The 25,131-nt window shown below is 47.6% G+C and overlaps 2 protein-coding genes across 2 annotated transcripts; one reads left to right on the top strand and one right to left on the bottom strand.

Annotated features, from left to right (window-relative positions):
- Nucleotides 1-1,202: 1,202 nt before the first annotated feature.
- LOC1278812 (myogenesis-regulating glycosidase) lies at nt 1,203-20,900 on the top strand. Its single transcript, XM_061663302.1, has 5 exons — nt 1,203-2,361; nt 18,693-19,572; nt 19,647-20,211; nt 20,285-20,441; nt 20,517-20,900. Exons 1-5 carry the CDS (start codon nt 2,160-2,162, stop codon nt 20,714-20,716), a joined length of 2,004 nt encoding a protein of 667 aa, XP_061519286.1. The 5' UTR covers nt 1,203-2,159; the 3' UTR covers nt 20,717-20,900.
- Nucleotides 20,877-25,079, bottom strand: LOC1278811 (nucleolar protein 6). The gene is made up of 4 exons (XM_554389.5): nt 22,285-25,079; nt 21,576-22,204; nt 21,200-21,493; nt 20,877-21,119 (listed from the first exon to the last, which is right to left on the bottom strand). The coding sequence occupies exons 1-4, from the start codon at nt 24,833-24,835 to the stop codon at nt 20,994-20,996; spliced, it is 3,600 nt and encodes a 1,199-aa protein (XP_554389.5). The 5' UTR covers nt 24,836-25,079; the 3' UTR covers nt 20,877-20,993.
- Nucleotides 25,080-25,131: the final 52 nt, after the last annotated feature.

Below are 25,131 nucleotides of genomic sequence, written 5' to 3'. Positions count from 1 at the left end.
TTGTGAGAATCGAAGAAGAAAAGCGGACGGTCGTACAAACAATGCAGACATGAAATTAGCACCTCAGCGATGGTTGAGATTCGCGAGTCATAAAATTGGGATGGGAACTGTAATGATTGTATCATCTCGCCTTTCACAAACAAAAGAAAAGGCCGCACAGGCATGGCCTTGTAGTACTAGTAATGTGTGTGTTTTTTTCCAAACCCAAATTGTGTGAGTGTACAGGAAACATACATCTTTGTTACTGTTCATGTTTTCCTTTGCTTCCCCCTCACGTCAATAATATCCCCATGACATTGATGCCTGCTCTTGTTTCTGCACGTTTCTCTCTTTCCTCCTCCTGCCATTTCGCGAACAAGGTACTGCCCAAATGAATGATTACACATTTTATCATCCATTTCCTATTTTTTACACATTACTGCACACACGATCGCGTGCTGCGTTTGTGTGTATGCTTTGACGCGCCGCCAGCAAACGAAAGAAACGTCATAAAGCAAAACCCGCAACCGCACTCGCAACCGGGCGTCGTCCTCAACTTACCATCATCACATTTCGTGGTGCTTGGTTTTCCCATTTCCCATAAACGAAAACCAAAAAAAAAACGACTCACCCCACCCACCACCAGAGAATGTTTGGCCTCAACCTCGCGAAACAACGCACGATTAATCAATTCTTCTGCAAAAGCAAGCATCATCCCCGCGGGCCCAAGTGACAAGGTCGAGGAAAATGAGATTTTCCTCGCTGCTCCCCGCTGCTGATGCCATTCATCCTGCAGTTCACCACCACCGACAACGTTAATGCTGGTGGAGGTTGTTGTCCAACACGGACGCGCGTTCGTGTTGGGAAAATGTAAAGATGAATGTTTGGTGCTTTTCCCTTCAGCGATCCACCCCGCACAGTAGAGGGTAGAGTAGCGTGCTTGTCTGTGTTTTGGTTTACCTTTGAACCTACTGGCGCGAGCGTGCGCATCTTCGCCGTGTCTCTTTTTCGACACCTTTACCAACACACATACACAAAACCCAAGGGTTTTTTAGGATGATCGTACGCCGCAACCGAACCCCCGTGTGCCTCGTCCCATCCATACACCGCTGTTTGAATGTGGTGTTTTATTTTCCCTTCTTTCTTGTGTTTGCGCTGGGGAAAATCGGTTTGCCCCTAGGAAGGTGGACGCCACAGCCGCACTTCGAAGATCGGATCAGTCGCGATTCAAGCCGAACCGAGGATCGACGAGCTCCGTTCGTACGACGACGACGTGCAGCATCCCGTACATACGAGAGCTAGAGTGTCGATCGGATCGGATTTGGAATTCGAAAAGCAAACGGTGTGATCTAGCTGAAAAGAAAAATATTTAGATAGGTCTGTGTGCAACAACGACTGAAGGGTGTAAAACAGAGTGTAATTATACGTTGATATGGGGGGATGTCATTATCGTGGATGAGATAGTATGGTTCCTCTGAACGCTTCCAATCAACTCGGGATTTGGTGAGAACCGCTACAAGTCACCCACTGACAGGCCCACTCCACCCAGGGGACAGACAACAACTTATCCTCGTGTGATAACGACAGCTCACTCCGTTCCCCGAGATAATGTGTTTTTGAAAGAATAGGTGCTTCTAATCGGAAACATGTGCACCCCCGGAGGCAGTGGACGTATCTATCTCTCACCTGGCATCGGTGATGTCTGGGAGGTGGTCCGGTGATAGCAGCAGTGTAATTGTACGTTAGCTTGTGCCCAAAAAGCAGCTGCCGCCAGCTTTAGTACGCGGTGGTGTACCGATAGAAGTGCAACCGCGATTGCGCGGTGAACGTGAGAGGATCACTTGAAGATCGTCCCCAAACTCCAATCCCAGTGCGCACCAGTTGTGCATAGTGCTCCAGACACTCTTCTACCTTGATTATTTCTTAGAGAATAAAACAACATAGAAGCGTAAGGTTGAATTTCGTACCAGTGTCAGTGCGATCGCGAAAGCATCCCTCCTAACGAAAGGTGACATACGGTTTCCAAACGGTGAAAAACTGTCACCGTTCCGGTCCGGCCACCGATCGTGAGTAGCGAGTCAGTGTCACCGCTATTTGGAGTGGTTTTTCGGTAGGTTATTTTTGCGCCGGCAGTGAAGAAGCAGCTAAAGAAGCAGTGATCCAAACCTGTCTCGTGGACGATGGCGATCCGTGTGACAAAGAAATGCTTCCTACTGTCCACGCTCGGTGTGTTGGTCGTGGCAGCGGCACTGACCGTGACCCTGGTGCTGGTGCTGCGGGACGATGAAGAGATCAGTGAAACCTATCGCTTTGCAGCCAGCTCGATCGAGGTACGTCTCGAGGAGCAACCGGACCATCGGTACGTCCTGAGCATTCACCGAGGTAAGACAACGTCCGTGGGAGATGGGTGCAACTACACTCCCATTCTTGCCCTAAGTGGCATGCAATCTGTTTATTTTCTTTTCCTCGCAAGTATAGTATAGTGGCGGAAGTGGCGTTGCTCGCACCACATCATCTCATCTCGTACGGCTGAAAACAATAGCATAAGGGGTGGTAGTTACGGTTAACTACACTGGCGGGTGGATGGATAAATAGCAGACGTGCTTATTATGTCTGATGAATGAAAATAAACATGGAATTATATTTATTCTTGCCCCTATTCCTTCCAAGCAAAACAACATGCTGTTTAAGGTGGAAGAAATTTGGTATTATTGCCTTCATGCAAGCTGCCAAGGATGAACAAATAATCACACCTTACAAGCATCACTCCACATGTTTAGTCTTTGTGAAGCAGCAACTTGCATTGCATTCCACTTAGTAGCCTCTAGTTTGTTTGCATCAGCATTTGTTAGCCTGCAAAACAAACAAACCTTGCACTTTTTACCCACGCAAACAAAATGCGATACAAATCCAAAAAGCCAAACCACAAACCTTTAACATTCAAGTACCAACCAGAGCCGCTCATCGGAACAGACTCCGTCCATCCAACACATCCGCCAAAAGGCTGAAAGGCATCTGTCGATCCATTTGCCGGATATGCATTAAGACGAACGATAGGGCGATATGCATTTGGCACAGGGTTCAGAGTCACAATGTCAAACACACCCCCACACGCACCAGCTCATCCAGAGTACGCTCGTTGCAATAGTGCAACAGATTGTAGATGGTGCGCCCACAGAACGCTGCGGTTGTCGATCAACCTTTCCCGCTGTCTGATTGGCATCACTCGTCAAAACTTAAATTCGTTGGCTACCTTTTGCACCCGTGTGTGGTGTCTGTGTGTGGTTTGTTTCCCGCGCCGTCAAGAACACTGACATTAATGTGTGGTGAGAAGAACGGGAAAGGAATAGGGATAGTGCTTTTGCATAAATCAAACATTTTGCAGTTGATGTGTGATTGGCCACCGCCCAACGGAGTAACTTGATCGTCCTTTTTGGGTGGGATCGGAGGGATCGCACATGTAACGCTAACCCATTAAGCGAGGGAGAGCGATCTCACGGGGTAAGTGCGCATTCTTGGTGTTCTGTCTATCCATCCATCATTCGCAATGCTTTGCCGCGGTACGGTGTCCATTATGAATGTTGCGAGATTTTCAAGATCTTTTCAAAAGGTTCTCAAGCTACCGGTTTAGAAGAATTGTCATTACCGAAAATAACGAATTGTAGGCAATGTACTAGAAAAAGACATAAGTTAGAGTGCAACAAAGCCTTGTTAGAATGGAGGATGGGAAATATTATAACAAGTAAAAGAAAACCAACTTGAATTGAGGAGCTTTTTGATGGAGTAATCCACAATTTGTATCCTCAACGTGTCAGTTAAGCTAGTAATCCGAACATCGAGTTTTAAGATAGCAAAAACCTTGAAATACAGTCGCTCGTTGAGTTACGCGATTAGTAACTTTCTTTGAGAAAATTGCATAGTTACCTAAAAGTTTTCCAAGTCACTTTCCATTATAAAAAGCATTATTCACCGCTTGCAAGATATTTTGTTCAACAGTTGTCACACATTGCATTTCTCAATAATTTTTCAGTTGTTTCACATGATTTTCAACACATCGCAAATATGTATTAAACGTAGTCCAGCTTGTGACGCATTGAAAATCATGTGGAAGAATTAAAATTGTATTTGTGGTTCTTCGCGGTGAATAATAATGTGAACATTGGAAAATGAATTGAAAAACTCTGTATGCTCAAAGTACAAAAATATAAGAAACCTATAAAACAATTAATGTAAGGCCTTAAAGTTTAGATCCTCTTTTTGTTATGGAGATAGCACGAATATAGCACATTAACAATGGTATTTGCTTCTATTTTTTACACTCCGAAAAATAATCCAGGGTTTCTTCTAATCAGCATCGGATCGCTCGATCAAGATCAAAAGGTCACGTTTCATCTACCTTAAGTGTTAATGAAAAGTTACATTTTATTTTTACCAAAACACTCAATTCACGATCGTGTCTAATCCAAAAGCGGATGAATTATTTTGCAATCAAAGTAATACCTAGCGTTTGGTTTGCACTTTTGCCGTGTGATACTGTTTATTTATCTCTCTTCGTCTTTGGCACAACAACCGTTGTCGGGCAAGGCCTCCTTTTACCACTAATGGTCTTGGCTTTCAGTGAACTGTTGGTTAGCCATAGCAGGATACTGTTTACTACTTTATGTTAAAAACAATTGCAAATTGCTCCCCATTTGTAAATGGTGTAAATATTACAGGGTTTTCACTAGATTTCGCAAGCGTAGCAACATTTAACTCAACTGCCGCAATTGACAGGACAACGGCATCAGTTGTTTACGGAACGTCATCACGCTTAAGGCAACCTTCGCACTTGATATCACAAGCGCGATACACAATATCACAACGGGTTCTGCGGCTCGAAGCAATCATTTAACCTCCGCATTTAAATGTTTTCAAAGTAATGCACACAATCGAAAGTGACGAGTTAGGTAAAGTGTTCGTCCCTTTTAATTGTGATTTTATGTGAAAAATTATACTCGATTTTTTCTCTAAAACTTGTAAACAAATAATTTTTCAAGCTGTCCATTGACCTGAATCCGTTTAAACGCATGTAGTTGAATACTTGCTTGAATCCGCAGAATTGGAATTGTGATATTGTGTACCGCGCTTGTGATATCAAGTGCGAAGGTTGCCTTAAGCGTGATGACGTTCCGTAAACAACTGATGACGTTGTCTTGTCATTTGCTGCAGTTGCGTTAAATGTTGCTAAGCTTGCAAAATTAAGTAAAAAAACCCTGTAATTGCATAACACATTTACTTATGGTTCCACGCAAACTAAAGCTGATAAGTTTTCAAAGATTGTAGCTAATACAGTGAAAATATCAATCAGTCATCATTCCATTCATGCTCACATCAAATTACATCCATAACTAAACGCAAAGGCTTTTTTAACAACACTTCTCAAGCAATAACACCCACCAACAAATCATCGCCAGTAACTCAGCACGTCACATAATGGACGCATAAACAGATAACAAAAAATTAGTTATCACTTTCCCACTTTCACGCGAATGGTGACAAAATCTGCACCCGAAACCCCTAAAACAGCAAGCAACTGTGTACACTCGGATGATGGACGAGACCGATGGATTGCCATCAGTCGTCGGATCTGTCGGACGTCCGTTGTTGTCGATGTCTTTCGGCTCCATACTGCAGAACGCGCCATACCGCCAACAAACGATCCGTGACAGGGCCGAGACACGAAAACAGAAAACATCAAGTTAACGGCCAACGTTCGTGTGGCAGCCACCGTTTGTTTCGTTACAAGCCAAATTCTCCGGGGGGAATTGGTCATGCGGTGGTGATGCTGGGCTGATGTTTACATTTCTCACTGATTGATGGACCCACTCCCCATCCCCCGGCTGTTATGGACTCCCCTCGTGTTGTTCAATCTGACAAACGAAATGAAGATCGCGCGTGAGCGTGAGGTTAGCAATCCGAACGGTTGTGTGGATGCTTTCCAAACAACTTAGCATGTACGATCCGAATAACCCCTGCCTAAAATCGGTGGTTGTTTTTTTTCGCTTTTGACTAGAGGGGGGATTAATTTTAGAACGATCTAAAACTGATGCCAAAAGTAAATTGCTAGCCGTTTCCGCCTTCCAGAGACACACCCCACGAAATTCCGCTGTAAAGTGATTTCGTTCGACGATGCACCACATTTTTCCCTCTCCATTCTGTTCCCGTTGTGCCAACGTCGATTGGTTTGGCGCCGTGGCTTTTGGCGACAACCTTACCCATTCTACCGTATCAGGTTGCCACACGCCAGATACGATTAGGGGAAAAATGGATCCATTGCTTCCCTCGGTTTTTTTCTGTGCAGTTATGTACTTCCAGTGCTTCCCAAACTTGTTTGACTGACATTCCATATTAAAAAGTTAACACCAATAAACACAATTAAATAAAACATCTAAAACAGCTCGGCACCAGACACATACGGTGGTCGAATTGGGGAATATTATTGTAAATTTATATTGTTATTTTCATTACAGAATTATAGAATTTGGTTTGTAGAAACAAAATACGAAGCAAAAAGACATATACAATAAAGTACATATAAAATAAAGTAGAGTCGGTTTAATAACTATGTTTACCGTAGAAATCGGATTCTCCGTAAGTAACAAAAAAAAGTGATGAAGTATGGTTCTCATATGATTAAAACCAAAATTACATTACACTACATGATATAAGCACAAAGTACCATTTATGTAACTTATTGCCAAATTTGAAGAACTTAGATTCACGATTCACTCTAGAGATTTTTTTTACATTTTAAAATTTGGTTTTAAATGCCAGTTTGTTTGTATACCAAACCTGACAACATGCTCGTAGCCATTAAGCATCTTATTTGGACCGAGATTGGTACTATAAGGAGCATTGTTTATGCTGCCATGGAGACTAGTGTTGGGAGCTCGGAATCGGACCTACCCGATTCTGATTCCGTGTTGGGAATCAATTCCAGATCCGATTCCGTATTGGGAATCAATTGGAATTAGCTCCAGAATGAGAATCAGTTCATGAATTGACATAAAAAGTTTCAGAAGCGACATCAGTCCAGGAATCTCCATGAGAATGGATCGTTTACAAGTAAATTTTGATTCTTTGCGGCTTTCAATATGTTGATTCATTGGATCCAAATGCCTATGCTTATGTGGTTGGCGAAACCGACTCCGATTTCGGAACCAATTCCCATTCTGGAAACGAATTCGATTCCGGAACCGGTTCTAATTCCGATTCCGGAACCGGTTCTAATTCCGATTCCGAAACCGGTTCCAGTTCCGATTCCGAAACAGGTTAATATTTCGTATCCTAAATCCAATTCCGGAGCCGAATCCGATTCCGGAACCAACTTCGAAGCCAATTCCGGAACCAACTCCGAAGCCGATTCCGGAACCAACTCCGATGCCGATTCCGGAACCATTTCCGGAGCCGATTCCGGAATCGATTCTGGAAACTGATTCCGGACCTACTATCCGGAATCGATTCTAGAAAACTTCGGAGCTAGCTGGAATCGATTCCGACGAAAACTTCATTTTTCACATCAATAATGGAGACTACTCTTGCATATGCATGTCTAGACAAACTAAAGGTATTGCCCCAAATAAAAAAAACAGGATAATCTTAGTTAACATACTAATACACATTTGATATATTAAATGTACCATCTATCTCTATTGTTGGACTTTAGGAAGAATCTTAAATTCCACACGATTGCATCTTTTTGACTATATTGATATTCGATTGGTTATGGATCAAATCGATCTTCTTTGTCAGATTTGGGCATACAAATTAAGCCTAGGAAAATAACTTGAAACCATCTTCATACAGAAATGATTTGAAATATTTGATATACATACAACAACTAGAAAGTTTAGTAAGCATGGCATATAATTTGAACTGAAAACTTTCTAAGCACCCTCTTACTGTGAACATGTGTTGTAAATCGCATCCTTACAATCGGACAACATGATCCCATTATCAACTCGGGATGGCTGCCTATTTGATTGTACAATCTAGCTACCCCAAACCCAATCGCAATCACAATACGGCTGTGGTAGGGTCATAAATATTCGCTACACACATAAATTATTCCAAACAATCGTTGTCAACAGTTGACGAGAAGTTATCTAATGTCCTCCACCACCACCTGCTTCCACCGATAAAGCTGACCCATGCCACTGCTATCTCCGTGGCGGCTCCCTACAGTCACCGATTGTTACTAACCTACCGATCTTAATGGAGAAGTTTCCATAAGAAACGCTTCTCTGCATTGATTACGCTGCATTGAAAATGAACGGGGAAGCAAAAGCGACTCAGAAAGAAGCAATCGCAACCAGGAATGCGTTCAGCACGTGACGTGCTGGCCGTGACAGTTGGGCAAGCGCCATCGTACGCGTCATTTGCAGCCGAGTTTCGTGGTACATTTTTCATTTCGCAACCGCACGATCAAACACGATCCTGTGCACGATTCGGTTTGGTCTGCCCGCGCACACAAACACCATTTGGCTCAAGAATCGGCGAAAAATGGCCATAATTAATGGGATGTGTTCCTACCAGCCAATCACGCCGGCACCTGCCCCATTCCCCTTCACAAAAGTCTTGGCCCATAAATCTCGTACAGCATCCCCCCCCCCCCCCCCCCCCCCCCCATGGGTGAGTGCTCTCGAGAGCGCGCTTTCTAGCATTGAAGTAGATCAAGAGTTGAGGTGGTTCGTTTCCGTTTCGTTTTTATTTAGCCATCGCTTTCCCATACCATACTACACCACAACAGCACACGCCAATGGAGACGCATGGTGCATGAAAGGATTAAGCGCACAAACGCTTGAAATTAATTTCGCTTGGGAGAAATTAATTATTTCTCTGTGGCATACTACAGCCCTGATTGTTGGGGACTGCGCTGCCCCAACGTGGGAAAGGCAGAAAAAAGTGGAGGGTTGTAAGGCCTCCACCTTGCGGAGAACAACCGGCGAAAAAAGAGCTGAAGCCCACTAGCTTCAGCCTGGAGGTAGACCGATTTTCTTTCTGCCTAACACGAGGAATTGATACACTCGGAGTACCAAAACAGGACTGGTTGTGTTTATTTTCCGTTTGCACGTCTGTCTGCTTCGAAAGTTCTAAACCAACAACCACTCTCTCAGCGCTGGCTCGCGCTTTTAACCGTTCGCGCATGGGAGAGAATCGCAAGAATTCATATGTGTGGGTGTGAGGGAATAAATTCGATCGCGCACGAGAGTAATGAAAAAACCGTTAACGTGAAGAGTTCTAAAAAACTTCTCTCTCCTTCTTCTGTTGCGTGTTTCACACGCGCTGCAACTGGTTCACTGTCGGAGCGAACCGTTTGGGCGCGAACATGCACCCCCGGGCTGAGAAGAATCCTCTGAAGCACTGCAATCAGGTTTGCAGTTGTCTTCGATTGGCAAGATGGAAATTCGGGATACGGCTCGTCGATAAATCGCTCCGGCGATTTTAACGTCCACAGCTCGTACGAGGTTGTCTGGTCCCGGGTAAATTTGATGTTTACTGGACAGTGGTAGATTGGAATTCTGGAGTCTTCCACCGACTCGCAGAATCTCGTCGATGATGAACGGGTGCAAAGCTTGAATCCGCTTACACGGCTCATTAGCCTTCACTCGGTGGATTTCGCCAGCAAGATCTTCCGGAATTTCTACGTCGTAATCGGCTCTCTGAAGGAACGTCGGACCCATCCACCAGAGAGTGGTTGTCGTCAAGGTTTCTGGCAGAAGACCTCGAGACACGATGTCAGCTGGATTTTCCTTCGTTGAAATGTACTTCCATTGTACGTCCAGCGGTTCGGTAAGGTTGCGAATTTTTCCACTTCGATTTCGCACAAACACTTGCAGGTTTGCAAGAGGTTTCTTCAGCCAAGCAAGGACAATCTGGCTGTCAGTCCAGAGTATGATGTTGCGGAGGTGAAGATCGATGGACCCAGCAACCTTGGAGATCAACCTTGCGAGAAGATAGGCTCCTAGCAATTCCATGCGCGGAATGGTTACTGGTTTCACTGGTGCAACCTTCGATTTGCTGCAAAGCAAACGAAGACTTGCAGTTCCATCAGGAAAGATGCAGCGAAGATACAACGCTGCTCCGTAGGCTCTTTTGGATGCATCAGAAAAACCGTGCACTTCAACAGCAATGTGGTTAGGAAGCACCACACACCTAGGTATTCTGATGCCATTCACGTTCAGGGATGTACGAAACTGCAGCCACTCTTGCAGCAGTTCTCCTTCTAGGCTGGTGTCCCATGGAAGTCCAGCCAACCAAATCTTCTGCAAAATAAGCTTCGCAATGATAATGACTGGCGAGAGCAAGCCAATCGGGTCAAATAGTTTGCTTATCTCGGAAAGAACGGATCGCTTGGTTGGTGGATTGGAATGTTGCATGAACTGGTCAACGACGAATGCAAATTCGTCTCGATGTGGATTCCATGTCAATCCGAGTGTCTTCAAGACACCTTCAGTTTCGTCGCCGAGAGTTACCAGTTCCTCACGGTTAGCTTCGGGGACGTGTTTCAGGAGCTCTGGAGAGTTCGAACTCCACTTGTGAACTGGGAACCCAGCGGAATTGAGCAACCCTAGGAGCTGGGTTTGACGCTCAATTGCTTCAGCCACAGTGCTGGCTCCGGATAGGATGTCGTCAACGTAACAGTCGTCTCGGATGATGTTGACTGCCTTCGGATACGATGACGCTTCGTCGATGCTCAACTGCAGTAAGCACCGAGTCGCAAGGAAAGGAGCGCACGATGTTCCATAAGTGACAGTTGTCAACTCTAAGACGCGAAGAGGAAGTGCTGGATCAGCACGCCAGAAGATGCGTTGAAAACACGAGTGGTCGGAGATGACCTTGATCTGCCGATACATCTTCGATATATCAGCTGTGAACACAACAAAGTGTTTCCGGAAACGGACGAGGATGACAAAGATGTCATTCTGCACAGTTGAACCCACCATTAGGGCTTGGTTGAGAGCTACATCGGATGTTGTAGCCTTGGCGGTTGCGTCGAAGACCACTCGCAGCTTCGTACTGGAGCTCGATGGACGTAGGACAGCATGGTGAGGTAGGTAGTAGCGAGCCTTGTTCGGTTCGTCGGATTCCTCCTTGACTTCATGGCAATGACCAAGAGCTTCGTAGTCATCGATGAACTTGGAGTACTGGAGCTTCAGGGAATGATCTTTCTTCATTCGCCGTTCTAAAGAGAGGAAACGACGCAAAGCAAGCTCTCGATTGTTAGTTAGTACAGGTGGATACTCACGAAATGGTAGGGCGACAATGTATCTTCCATCATTGTCACGTCGGTGGGTAGCAAGAAAAATCTTTTCGCATTCTTCATGCTCGGTCGTTTCATCTATATCTCCGATGTCTTCAACTTCCCAAAATTTATTCATGGTCTCGGAAAGCGTAGTGGTGGTAGCGATGAAGCTCTGCTGATTGGTCGACTCGTCCTCGACGTCTCCAGCAACGACCCATCCGAGATGAGTCTCTTGCAGGTCAGGCAAATCTTCTCGTAGCTGCATTCTGTTTGACTTGAGAAGACGCATGAAATGGGACACACCCAGTAACATGTCGATTTGACCAGGCGTATGAAATTCAGGATCGGCAAGAAAGATATCGGGCGGTAGTGGCCATTTCGACACGTTCAGCTGGCTTGTGGGGATGATTCCTGTGACCTTAGGAATCACGAGGCACTCGGCGGTTGTTGAGAAGGTTGAATATCGAGATTCGATGTTCACGACGACTTTTTCCCGGGCACACGTCTTAACTGTACCGACTCCAGTAATCGGCACAAGTGTGGGGATACGCGGGGTGAGGAGGCGATCGGCCATCGCCTTCGAGATGAAGCTCACCTGTGAGCCGCAATCCAACAGCGCACGACAGGGGATCGTCCTGTTGGATTCGTCTCTCAGGTTCACGAGAGCTGTCATAAGCATGGCCGTCCTTTGTTCCAACGGTCGGCTGTATGGAACGGCGGCGTTAGACGTTGGATGATTCGATGCTTGAGCCTGCTGCTTAAACTGCATGGATTGGATGGGGCTTGCCATCTGTGTTTGGGTATCCAGCAGTTCTGGTGGTTCCTCATGTAGTAATGTGTGGTGTTTCCGCTGACATTTAATGCACGTTCTGTTGGATGAACAGTTGTTGGAACGGTGACCGGGTCGAAGGCAGTTGTAACACAGTTTCAACTCCTTCACCTTGGCGTTGCGTAGTGCTAGTGTGAACTGTTTAAATGTGGGACACTCGTGATGACGATGTGCCCTGTTGCAAAAGAGGCAGAACTGGCTAGTTGTGGTAGGTGCTGCAGCATGTACTCTCTGGCTTGTGGATTTCGAACATGATGGTTTAGAGCTTCCTTGGTTCACGGAAGTTGCTTGGGGCCGACTCTGGAACCGTTCTAAAACCTGACATTCGCCTTGCAGGAACTTTAGCGTTTGGTTAAAGTCGGGCAACCTTCCGTGTTCCTGGGTTCGTTCCCACAGCCGAACAGTTTGTTCGTCCAGCCGTGAAGTGATGATCTTTGTTAACAACAAACCAGACAATTTGTCGACCTTGATGTCCTGATACTCCAAACCCCCAACGTGCCGTTGAACTGTCTTCAAGAGTTCCAACAGCTCCTTGTGGTTTCCTTTCAGGACAGGTTTCAAATCCAGGAGACCAGCCAGATGGGTGTCAACAATGACTCGGGGATTCTCGAACTGGGACTTCAGCTGTTTCCACGTTTGCTCGAAGTTGTTGTCCTGGATCATCTTCACTGTGATCCAACCAGAAGCATCTCCAACCAAAGCCTTATCGAGATGATGCAGCTTCATGGCATCGGAGTCATTGCCCTTAGCAACAATGTCCTCAAACATCGTCTGGAACTTGGGCCAGTTCTCCACCCTTCCGTCGAAACTGGGAATAGGCGCTCGCAATGGTTGTTGTTGCACGATGAATTGCTGCGTAACAGTGCTATCTGCTGGGGCCATAGGCTGCGACCGCGCTTCAGATAGCTGCTCGATTGTGTTCATGGCTTCGGTGTGTAGAACATCGAATGCCGTGAGCATCTCATCTTGCTCATCGAGTTTTGACGATGGAATCGATTCCAAGATTTCACGATGCACGGCGGAGTATTCTTGATAATGAACATCGAGCTTTTTTGCAAACACCTTTAGCTGCGTTTGAGTCACCTTCGTCGGGTCTTCTTTGGCTTCCTCGAGTATGTTGTTAATCAGAGTAACTCTGCGCTTGATTTGGCCACGCTGGTGAATCAGCACCTTAGCGTCGGTAGCTTCATCCTGGGATCTCTTCGGAGTGTGATCCAGGCCACCCATCTTGGTACGTATGCCTTTCGATGAAGCTATTTACACTTTTACCCGGAAAGCGTTGTCAAAGCCACGCTCACGCTTGTTCACACTTGCACCGAACACGGTATTCAAATTAACGGAAAAGTTCAAGGAATCACTTGACTCTTAAGCGTTGTTTAAGCCACGCTTACGCTTGTTTCTGCCGACAGCGGGCTTGCGAAATTCAACAGAAATTGGATTCAAAGCACTTAGGTAGCGTTGTTTAAGCCACGCTAACGCTTACACACACTCACAAAGCATGAAACAACAGCGTGCGCACGAGTCTGGGATCATACGCAAAATACGAGGAACTCGCACCTTTGTGGAAATGTCTCGAACACACACGAACGAAACACTACTGCGCGCACTTCTCGCGACGCGTTTACACACACATACACGAGACAAAGGCAACGCGCCAGGCAGGGAAATTGTTATCGCGCTCGGACGCACGACTTCGCTACGCGCGCTTCTTCTCGCGCACACACACAAACGCACACGAGACAAAAGCCACGCGCCAGACAGAGGAATTGTTTTTCGCGCTCGGACGCACGACTTCGCTACGCGCGCTTCTTCTCGCGCACACACACAAACGCACACGAGACAAAAGCCACGCGCCAGACAGAGGAATTATTCTCGCGCTCGGATGCGCGGAATTCAGGCACATGCAATGCTTGGATGAAACTGTCTTGCGCACACACACATGCACAAACAACGGAACGCGCACTTATCGCGATCAGACACACGAAAGAGCTACGCGCTTTAGAAAAATGTTTCGCGAACAAATTTCACACGAATTTGGATGCGCGTATTTGCTTTGCGCTCGCACACACAAACAAAACTACACGCACCTTGGAAAGAAATGTTTCGCGCACCGGCTTTCACACGAAACACGGATATGCGTACTTCTTTTCGCGTTCGCATACACGAAAAAAACCGCGTTTGCTTAGAACGGAAATGTTTCGCGCATACACTCTCACACGAAACACGGACGCGTCCCTCAAGTAGGGACCGTTTTATGCACACAGACACCCGAAGCACGGGCACGTCTTGAGGGAATTGCTTTGCGTTTGGACGCACAAGCACGAATTCGCGAACTTTTCCTCGCGCGTGCGCACACACACGAAGCTCAAGTCTCGCGCGCTTGAGAATAACTTGTATTGTGCATGGACACACACACACACAAATTTGGCACCTGCACTTTGGAAGGAATTGCTTCTGAACTGAAGCTTTGTCACTTCATGAATCAGTGGCACGGTTTTTTCGGGAATGTTCCGCACTGACTACGAAACACTTAATGCGTTCCTCTCGTGGGGATTGCTCCGCGCACACACACACGCGAAACACGGACACGCGTTGGGTTCGACCGACGGATGGCCGATTGTACCGATTTGCGCGATCGGTGGTTCCACCTTGCTGGTCGCCTGGTTGACCAGAATGGGACAAGATGGTCGCTTCCACTGGTCTCCCTGTTTTCCAGTGGAACGCCTTGACGCCGGGGACTGTAAGCCGGTATCACAATGATGCGGTTCGATTGGACCAAAATGTTGGGGACTGCGCTGCCCCAACGTGGGAAAGGCAGAAAAAAGTGGAGGGTTGTAAGGCCTCCACCTTGCGGAGAACAACCGGCGAAAAAAGAGCTGAAGCCCACTAGCTTCAGCCTGGAGGTAGACCGATTTTCTTTCTGCCTAACACGAGGAATTGATACACTCGGAGTACCAAAACAGGACTGGTTGTGTTTATTTTCCGTTTGCACGTCTGTCTGCTTCGAAAGTTCTAAACCAACAACCACTCTCTCAGCGCTGGCTCGCGCTTTTAACCGTTCGCGCATGGGAGAGAATCGCAAGAATTCATATGTGTGGGTGTGAGGGAATAAATTCGATCGCGCACGAGAGTAATGAAAAAACCGTTAACGTGAAGAGTTCTAAAAAACTTCTCTCTCCTTCTTCTGTTGCGTGTTTCACACGCGCTGCAACTGGTTCACTGTCGGAGCGAACCGTTTGGGCGCGAACACTGATCATCGAGGGAATGCTGTGATCGAGAAGGTAGTGAGTAGGGCGTGTGCTCCCGTTAAAAAACGTGATGATTTATGAACGATTCTACGTCGGGGCTGATGATCTAAGCGACGATACGATACTGGAATTTTAGGACCTCTATCTTGCTTAGCCGATCTCATCGATCCACACCGGCAATATCTGGGTCAGAGAGCTTCCCCAAGGGTGAAACACTAATGGCGATGGATCAAAGCAGGCTTGGGTGGCGCTGCGTTTGCCAGGCCAAAGGCTGGAAGGAATGTGAAACATTAATTTCGCAACTGATTTGTATGATGATAATGCACAGCTGGTTTACTGTTTCGGCGGTTCCGTCAGTTTTCTGCCGTTTCTGTACTTGGAATTGAAGGATTTTTTACTTCAGCTGAGCACGTTGGCACATCTTTGTTGTTATAATAAAAAATTTGTTCACAAAACGTTGCGATAAGCTGTTTTGATTGCTTTTTGTGGTAGCAGTGAATGTCAGTTTGGTCATATTGATTTGACATATTTATCATATAAGTTATGGCAGTTATGGTTTGATTTTTTTAATAAATATTTGTTTGTTTATTTGTAAATGTTAAGTGATTGGCCATCATTGGCCTTATCACTGATCTTATAAACTAAACTTATAATAACATAAAGCATCACGGTACAATGTAACATCAGCACAAAATAAATAACACAGAGTATCACAGCAAGAAAAACAGGTTAACTTAGGGAATTCCAGTCAAAAGAGTCATAATGTGCATTAAATCTGCAGTCAAAGGTTCATTATCGCTATATGCACGTCTAGTTTGGTCAACTCTTAGTAGCCTAGAGTTTCTTGAAATACGAGCAGGTACGTGGAAATTAACTCTAGCTAAAAGGTCCGGTGAATCTAGCTCTCCTAGGATGATTTTTTCATGAACAAGATTTGTGCCGTTTCGCGACGAGTAGCGAGAGACTCGAGTCCAAAAATTAAACACCGGGCATGGTAACTACTGGTAGGTCTCGCTGCTACGTTACGCCAGGTTGTGAACCGTAAGACCAAACGGGTAAATTTTTTCTGCACTGACTCAATCTTATTCGACCATAAAGACGACGATGGGCACCAAACTACTGAGGAGTATTCTAAGATGGATCTGACTAGTGATTTGTAGAGTGCGACAAGACAATGTGGGTCGGAGAATTCTCTCGACTGCCTGCGTATAAATCCTAGCATTCTGTTCGCTCGATCAATAATTTCGTTATGGTGCACATGAAAGTCAAGTTTACGGTCACAAGACATTCACCAAAACACCTCACAGGAAAATCTAAGATCGTCCGCATAAAATAAGCATTCACATTCCCTTACTACAGTAGTAATGTCATTGAAAAATAGAGAAAACAGCAAGGGTCCAAGGTTACCCTGTGGCACGCCTGAACAACTCACGAATTCCCTAGATGTCATACATTCAACTTTGACGCGATATCGACGATTGGTGAGGTAAGATTCGAACCACTCCACTAAAGGGGTAGAGAATCCAAGACGAGCAAGCTTCGCCAACAGCAAGCGATGATTCACCCGATCAAAGGCAGCCTTAAGGTCGGTATAGATGACATCCATCTGGGCTCCCGAAGCGAATGCAGCATGGCAATGAGATACAAACTCCACCAAATTGGTGGTCACACTGCGGCGAGGGAAGAACCCGTGTTGGCGTGTTGATATCAGCGAGCGGCAACAGTTCAAGAGCGAGTTCTGGACGACAACTTCAAAAACCTTAGCACCTGCAGGCAAAGTAGTAATGCCACGGTAGTTTTCCACTAAGCTCTTATCCCCCTTTTTATGCACAGGAAACATGTAGGACGATTTCCATGCTGCTGGAAACATACGCTGATTGAGCGAGAGTGTGAAGAAACGAGCCAGAGGTCCGGCCAAAACTTAGCTGCATTTGGCAAGAACTGTGGTTGAAATACCATCAGGTCCAGGGTTGTTTGACCTGCTTAAGCGCCTTTAGCACAGAATCTCTGGAGATGTTTATGTCACGCACATTAACATCAACAGCGTCGGAGGGTACGTTGTTGAGAGCAGCATCCAATGAGAAGCCAGGAGCTTCAGTGGCAAACGAACTCATGAAACGATCGGCAAATAAATTGCAGGTTTCCTCTTTGGTACACGAAGTTGTTCCATTAAAGGAAACTATAGCTGGCAGGGAACTGTTTTTCCGTTTTGTGTCGACATACCTCCAAAAATTTTTCGGTTTTCTTCTTAAGCTGAACTGTATGCGAATCAAAAAACGAGAGTGAAGTTGTCTATTATAGCTTCTATATACATTGTGTGCAGCGATGAACCGCAATCTCGATTGTTGTGTTCCACTGTTTTGGTAAAACCGATAGCAGGAAGATTTGTTTCGTTTTAAGCGGCGTAATTGAGCATTACCCCACGGTGGACCCTGTCGTGGACGTTTTATAGGGCAACAGGCAGATAAATGTTCCGTAAATTTCCGATTGAACATATTCAGTGCATGGTTTACGTCCGGGTTTCCATCAAGGAATGACCAGTCAGAGGATTGCAGTACATCATTTAGAATCAAAAAGTTTGTGCGACTGTAGTCGAGCATGCCTGATTCTTGATGTGATGTTGTATGATGTTCTGCTTTGGCTAAGCCGTTCGGCAGGCATAGCTCTATAGGCGGATGATAGCAATCAATAGCAACTATGGGGAAGGGTGTTATTGCCGGTGGAGAGCATTGTTGCAGGATATCGTCGCATACAAAGATCAAATCGAGGTAGTTATTCGACGCATTATGAATTTTGTTAATCTGGTACAGTCCGTTGCTATTCATACAATCAAGAAGAAGGCGACAGTTGTCCGTGATCCTCGAGCTTTCGTAGTCAACGCCCGAACGCCCGAAATATAGTATCATAAATATTGGTTAAATTTCATTTTTTGGCTCTAATATGACATGAAGCTATAGCTGTTGTAAGCAAACGGACTGGTTCGATAAATCCGGTCTGATTATTACGTTTCAAATTCGTTTCAATAACGCATCGTCAGGGGTGGTCCCGTGGTACAGTCGTCAAGTCGAACGACTCAAAAACATATCCTTCATGGGTTCAAGCCCAGAATGGACCGTCTCTCCGTAGTAAAGATAGACTGACTATATCTGACTATTATCCGGCTGCGTGGTAATGAATTAAATCTCGAAAGCCTTGTATACGCCGGCATGTCCGCGTAGGACGTTAGACCAAATAGAAGAAGAAGAACAATGCATCGTTATGCTCTTAAAACGTTTTTATCAGTTGTAGAGAAGATAAGCTCACAAATAAAAAAATTGACCATATGTTCTACATTCTCAACCTCTCACACCAGGTGACGATCGCGTGCAAAGGATCACCTTCGATCATGACTTCACGGACGACTCGGACATCGAAACGTTCCCGAAAGGTATGCGACTGTACGGTAACGGTCACAACGTGGAAATTCGTGAAGTAGAGGACAGCGCCGGCTTTGCCTACCTCAGTATCTCACGCACCCTGCGCAAGGGCCAGATCGGTAGCGATGTGCTGCACCTGCACGATACGTTTGGGGTGGAACAAACCCCGCTCCACTGGTACGGTGGCCCGGAGCTGATGGAGCAGTACTATCCGATCGAGAAGCTGCGGTTCGACGACTACCCGTACATCACGAAGGAACTGCACAGTGCGGCCATCATCGAACGCTACTGGCTCAGCACGGCCGGGGTGTTCTTCTACGTCGACAAGGAGGTGCCACTGTTTATCGACCAGAACGATCAGGTGCTACGGTTTACCGCGAAAAAGGAGCTGCCCTACTACACGTACGACGACGAGTTTGTGTTCAACTACCGCATCGGTGTAGCGGCCGATGCGCGCGAAGCGCACCAGAAGGCGGTCGAGCGGGTGCTGAACCAACCGGTAGACATTCCCGACGAGCGCATGGTACGGCAACCGATCTGGTCCACGTGGGTGCGCTACCGCCGCCCGATCAGCCAGCAAACGGTGCTGGACTTTGCGCGCGAAATCAACGCGTACGGGTTCAAGAACGCCCAGCTCGACATCGACGATCTGTGGGAGGTGTGCTACGGATCGCTCACCTTCAACACGATCACCTTCCCGAACGTGACCGAGATGACGGAAACGTTGCGCGAGATGGGTTTCCGCGTGACGCTGTGGGTGCATCCGTTCATCAACAAGAACTGTGATCCCTGGTACACGGAGGCACTCAGCAAGGGGTAAGAGCTTCCCGTCCTGCATACGCAATTCCAATTTAAATTAAAAAAAAACCTTCCTACTCCCACTTCCCTAGCTATTTGGTGAAATCGCACAACGAAACGATCGGGTACAACACCAAGTGGTGGAACAGTGGCGAAAACGAGGCGTCCTACATTAACTTCAACAACCCGGACGCAGTCGAATGGTACCGGCGGCGGTTGCGCGAACTGCAGGAGCTCGGCATCGACAACTTTAAGTTTGACGCGGGCGAGACGAGCTGGGCACCGGCCGATCCCGACATTGAAGGGTCCACGGCACTGCTACCGTCGAGCCAAACGGTTAACTTCGTGCGCATGTGTGCCGCCTTCGGTGGCATGATCGAGGTGCGCACCGGTTGGGGAACGCAGGATCTGCCCGTGTTTGTGCGGATGCTCGATTTCGACACACGCTGGGGCTGGAACAATGGGCTACTGTCGCTGATACCGACCCTGCTGCAGATGAACCTGAACGGCTACCCGTTCGTGCTGCCGGACATGATCGGTGGCAACGTGTACGGGGACGATATACTCACGAAGGAGCTGTTCATACGCTGGCTGGAGGCGAGCGTCTTCATGCCGAGCATACAATTCTCCAAGACGCCGTGGGATATTGATGAGGAGGTATGTTGAGAACAAGGGACGTCATCCTATGGAATGGTATCTAATCGCGGCCTCCTAACGCTTGCTTTCACAGAGTATAACAATATCGAAGAAATTCGCTCAGCTGCACGAAACCTACTCAGACTACATTATCCAGCGGATGCGACTGGCCGTATCGCACGGTACACCGGTGAATCCCCCCATCTGGTGGCTCGATCCAACCGATAAGATCGCCCAAACTATCTACGACGGTAAGATAGAAATCCTTTTGAGATAGGGTGTTTTCTTCTTCCTTCCATTTTAATGCTCCTTTCCTAATGTTGCAGAGTACCTGCTCGGGGAGGACATTGTGGTAGCACCGGTGCTGGCGGAGTTTGCTACCACCCGGGACATATATCTGCCCAAGGGAACGTGGCGTGATGGCAACACGAACCGCGTGCACGAAGGTGGCCGATGGATCTACAACTACACCGCACCGATGGACACGCTGCCATACTTTGTCTCTGCCACGTTCCAGCTAAACTAAGCGGGACGGTCTGTCGCAACCAAATTACGCTAGTTCCTTATACAAAGCAACGAAAAACCGGGTTCCGAATTTGGATGGTAAAGTAAGCAGAACACATAGTGATTTATATTTACCTACTATTTTTCCATCAAACACCAAAATAAATTAGAAACTATTGACGTACATGGGAAGGGAGAGAAATGTATTTTATTGCTGGTTTTTTTTGTTGCTCTTTAAATTATAATCCGAAACAGGTCGGTCGTTTTAAACTACCTTACAAACACATTGCATGTTGTGTTTAGTGCATTTTCTCGACGCTGCTCACCAATCCTTCACCCAGGATCTCAAAGTCTCGCACTAACGCATCGACATTCAGCTGCAGTGTACCGTCGTTCGTAAACTTTCTTCCACTTACGTTCGATGTCTGGGGTAAGAGAAATGAAACCAGCATAAGCATTGCATTAACACACCCTCTCCAACGCTTGGCATGCCACGTGCACTTACCGTAAACGGTTTTTCTTCCAATGCTTGCGGACGCCACAGGACGGCAATCCGATCGCCACCACACGGGTCGTAGAAGAAGATGGCAAACTGCCCATAGGCTTCACGAAGCTCTTGCAAATAAGAGCGCACCGGATCGAGCCCCGCTGCCGGCTCTTTGTCCGTCGAGTTCACTGACCAACCCGGCGTCTTGTGAACGCCTATTTCATGCGATTTGCGTATACCGATCGGCGTCACGATGTGGGCGTGCAGGTGAATGATGACGTTGTAACCTTCAACCGATGGTTCGAAGAAATCCTAAACAGATCACACAGAATGAAATTGTAAAATCGGTCCCGTTTTAAGAGTTTCACTACCACCCCGCGCGGCACTACCATACCTGAATGTTGTTGCGAAGCGTACGGAAATCGGTTTCCACCAGCTGTGTGGCCGCTTTAGCAAGCAACGTCACCCGGTTCAGTATTTCTAGTGTTGGCGCTCTCCGTCCAAACAGTCCATACTTTCCCGCATCGCACGGCGTTACGATTGTGAGCGGTGGGAACGAATGGCGGCGTTCGAAAAAGTCCTTCTCCAGCTCGTCGATCGTTTCGCTCGACAGTTTGTCGGTTAGGTTCACCACGATCATCTCTTTGCTCCAGTCGGTGGAAGCGATAAACTGCAGCCAGCGCAGGAAGCCCGTCTGCGGTTGTATCGGTGGCTGCAACGGTTGGTTTAAATACAGCGCAGCGAGCAGCAGTTCCGTACACTCGTCCGGCCAGAGATATGGATCGATTAGCTGCGAGTAAAGCCAGCGTTTTGCAATGGCAGCGACGGAGCCAAAGGAGAAGTACTGCTGATGCAAACCGTGCAGGAAGCCGGTCAGCTGGGGCAGGATCGTGGCCCGCATCTCCAGGGCGACGCTTTCGTCCGTGTCCTTCTGCAGGCGTGTAACCTTGTTCGCGGACAGATACTCGCGAAGAATGCCTATTTCGCGCTGATGAATTATCTCGAACCGGAATAGGTATTTTTCTATTTAAACAAAAAAAAAAGTTCATTTAAATACCTTCAAGGTGATTTGAGTCTATGAGTACTGCCTGTACCACACTTACCAAAAAGCACATCCAAATAGTCGTTGTATGCCTGGGCCTGGACTTGTCCCTTTAATTTCCGCGAGGTGTTCACATCCTCGGCAATGCGCAGATAGAATGCCGTTTTCAGGCGTCGTATCGCTTCCAGATCGGCGGGCCATTTTCCACTAGCCGCCAGCTGGATCGTAGCACGGATCGGTTTCCCACTGAGAAATACCGTCTCCCCATTGCTGGACTGCATTCCGCTAGCGGTCGGTCGGGGAGGATCTGGATCAGTATAGCGAAACACCGGATCCGTTCCAGTAATTGCATTGATCGTTAACGGCAGACGTTCCAAATCGCGCATCACACGTCCAAGCGTATCGAACGTGCGGATGACGGCTAGCGAGCGTTCCTCGATTGTTTCGTGCAACTCCTGCACCGGGAACGGTGTTACCGCGGCCTCGAACTGTTCCGCCAAATATACGATCTTGTTCTCCGGCATATCGAAATGCGCTTGCAGCAGAAACTTCACTATCGCCCGTACGATCAAACGCTTCTGTCCGATCGGGTCGGACGTTTCGCCCCACACGCACGACTCCGTGATGGAGCCGTCCTTGAAGCGACGCAGCTCTGCCTTGCCGTGCCAGAACGAGCGGAACGCTTCGCTTGCCTCCGCATCGATCGCTTCCGGGCCTTTATCGACCAGATTGAACGCTTCCGAACCGTTGAGCGAAAGCCCGAGCGCCAATCGTGGCTTTATCGGCATCGCACTCTCGCCCTCTTTTAGAGTGCTAGCAAGCGGGACCAGATAGGCGGCACGCGCTCCCAGCCCTTTCCTTAGCAACCGTTCGACCATGCGCGTGAAGAGTGCCTGAGCGTCACCGAAGTAATCGAGCTTTTCGGCGTCCTCGGCGAACGATTCAAGCGTGGCAGTGACGAGCTTGGAGTCGTTGACCATCACTATGTGATCGTACTGGGCAAAGGAGGGATAGCTTGCTAGGAACAGCGCCAGGAAGGAATTAATTTGGCGGTTATCAAGCAACCGTATCGCCAGTGCACTCTCGTGCCGCACGCGCCGGTACAGATCCACCGGCAGATTGGCGGCAAGGTTGAGCGTCCCGAGCGGATCGATAAACACCACGTCGTAGTAGCGGAAGAAGGAGACCAGCATTTCGCGGCTACTGCTGTCAAAGGAAATTCCCTCCTTGTCCCAGCTGCTGCCCGCCAGCTGGTTCCAGAACAGTCGAATGATCTGGTAGCTGCTCATGTTCGGGTAGATGCGCTTGTTCTGCAGCAAATACGCGACGTAGAACGTGGCCAGTGCGCCGTCGAAACCGTACCGGCCTCGGTCGAAGTGCCGCTGGCGTATCCACACCTTCAGCAGGACGATCGCTTCCCGCACGCTCTCTGACTGGATGATGCTTTCCAGCAGCTCTACATTCTTCACCAACCGAACGTCATAAAGAATGGAAGTGTTGTAGTGCGGGGTGGGAAGGTTTTCGTACTCCTCCGTCGATACCGTTTCCGCCTGCCCTCCGATCATGGTCGGTCGCACGTTGTTCCGATGCGGGAGGAACCGTTTCTTGGGAAATTTGCTACTATCGGCCACTACGTGCAGCTGAAAGTGAATCTTTCGTGCGAATCGTTCATCTGCCGGTTCCATTACGAGTACCGGCTTCGTATGATCGCCCTTCAGTGGCTCGAAGCGAATGTTCGAGACCACCTTATCGTTTCCCGCCTGCTGCAGCAAACGTTCTGCAATCGTGCAGAGATAGTGCGCCCGCTTGCAGTGGTAGCGCAGGTTCAGGTAGTCCTCCTTGTGAAGACACTTCTCTGGCATGACCATAAGCAGATCCACGACCAGTGGTTTCCCGAACGAGGTGCGCAGCATTCCATCGCACCCACCGATCACGCGCACCTGATGCTGCTGCATATACCGGAACCGTTCCTTGCCGAGCACTTCCTGCGCGTGCTGCATGCTGGTCAACGGCAGTGGAAATTGCACACCATCGTACTCCAGCTCGTGCAGCCACCGGTCACTGGCACCGTCTTCTATTGTGTGGAGAAATTGTTTAAACTGCTCCACCCAAACGTGACTGAACCGGCCCACCTTGGACGGCACGCGCACCTCCTTCAGCATTTCCTCCGTCTGCATGCGGAACAGATTCGAGTGGTAGTAGTTTTCAGTTTCCTTCAGCCGGTTTATCTCCTCCATGGTCGGCGGTTTGTACAGTTCCTTCATCTCTTTCAGGCGCTTACGGTGCGCTTCGTCGTCCTCGTGTGCGACCACTTTGCGCTTCAACGCTTTGACGGCCTTCTTCTTCGATGGTTTTGGAGCACGCACAAAGGCACCACTCTCGTGGCCGCTGTCCATGCTGTCGCTTTCCTCCCCGGAAGCGTTTCCGTTCTGACCGGCACCATTAAGTTCGCCACCGCCATCGTCGTCATCATCATCATCCTCATCGGTACCGTTGTCGACCATCGAGTCGTACGCTTCGTTGTCCGAATCCACGGGCACTTGTTGCTTCTTGCTTTTCTTTTTCTTCAACAGCACCAAACTGCCGCTCGGTTTCTTTTTCACTCGGTTCATCCTCGCTAGGTGGGAAATTAGCACTTTTTGCTAGCTAAATACTCACTAATCTGGACGCGTGAATGGGTGCAAGTGTGCCGGGAAAAGATCCTTTCGCTACGCGCACATTGTTTTTATTTTGACAGCGCTGGAAACATGCGGTGAATGACAGGTGAAAGTTGCACCATCTACTTACACCATCGCCGACAGAGTGACCAGAAAAACCGATTTATCTGTATTCCTAGCGGTTTTTGAAACGCCTACTAATTCACATATGAGCTCTCTATAACCACCGATTTTTCATTTTTCATACCAAA

This window comes from Anopheles gambiae, chromosome 2, assembly GCF_943734735.2.
Source record: "Anopheles gambiae chromosome 2, idAnoGambNW_F1_1, whole genome shotgun sequence".
Classification (NCBI taxonomy): Eukaryota; Metazoa; Arthropoda; class Insecta; order Diptera; family Culicidae; genus Anopheles; species Anopheles gambiae.
Note: the sequence above shows the minus strand (reverse complement) of the source record. Positions and strands in the feature narration are given on the sequence as shown.

What these genes read in the sequence shown, in the direction of transcription:
- LOC1278812 (XM_061663302.1), top strand. Translation starts at nt 2,160, where the DNA reads ATGGCGATCCGTGTGACAAAGAAATGCTTCCTACTGTCCACGCTCGGT. An exon ending in ACGGAGGCACTCAGCAAGGG is followed by an intron (nt 19,573 to 19,646) that starts GTAAGAGCTTCC and finishes CCACTTCCCTAG; the next exon opens with CTATTTGGTGAAATCGCACA. An exon ending in CGTGGGATATTGATGAGGAG is followed by an intron (nt 20,212 to 20,284) that starts GTATGTTGAGAA and finishes TTGCTTTCACAG; the next exon opens with AGTATAACAATATCGAAGAA.
- LOC1278811 (XM_554389.5), bottom strand. Translation starts at nt 24,835, where the DNA reads ATGAACCGAGTGAAAAAGAAACCGAGCGGCAGTTTGGTGCTGTTGAAG. An exon ending in CGCTTCGCAACAACATTCAG is followed by an intron (nt 21,494 to 21,575) that starts GTATGGTAGTGC and finishes TGATCTGTTTAG; the next exon opens with GATTTCTTCGAACCATCGGT. An exon ending in TGGAAGAAAAACCGTTTACG is followed by an intron (nt 21,120 to 21,199) that starts GTAAGTGCACGT and finishes CTCTTACCCCAG; the next exon opens with ACATCGAACGTAAGTGGAAG.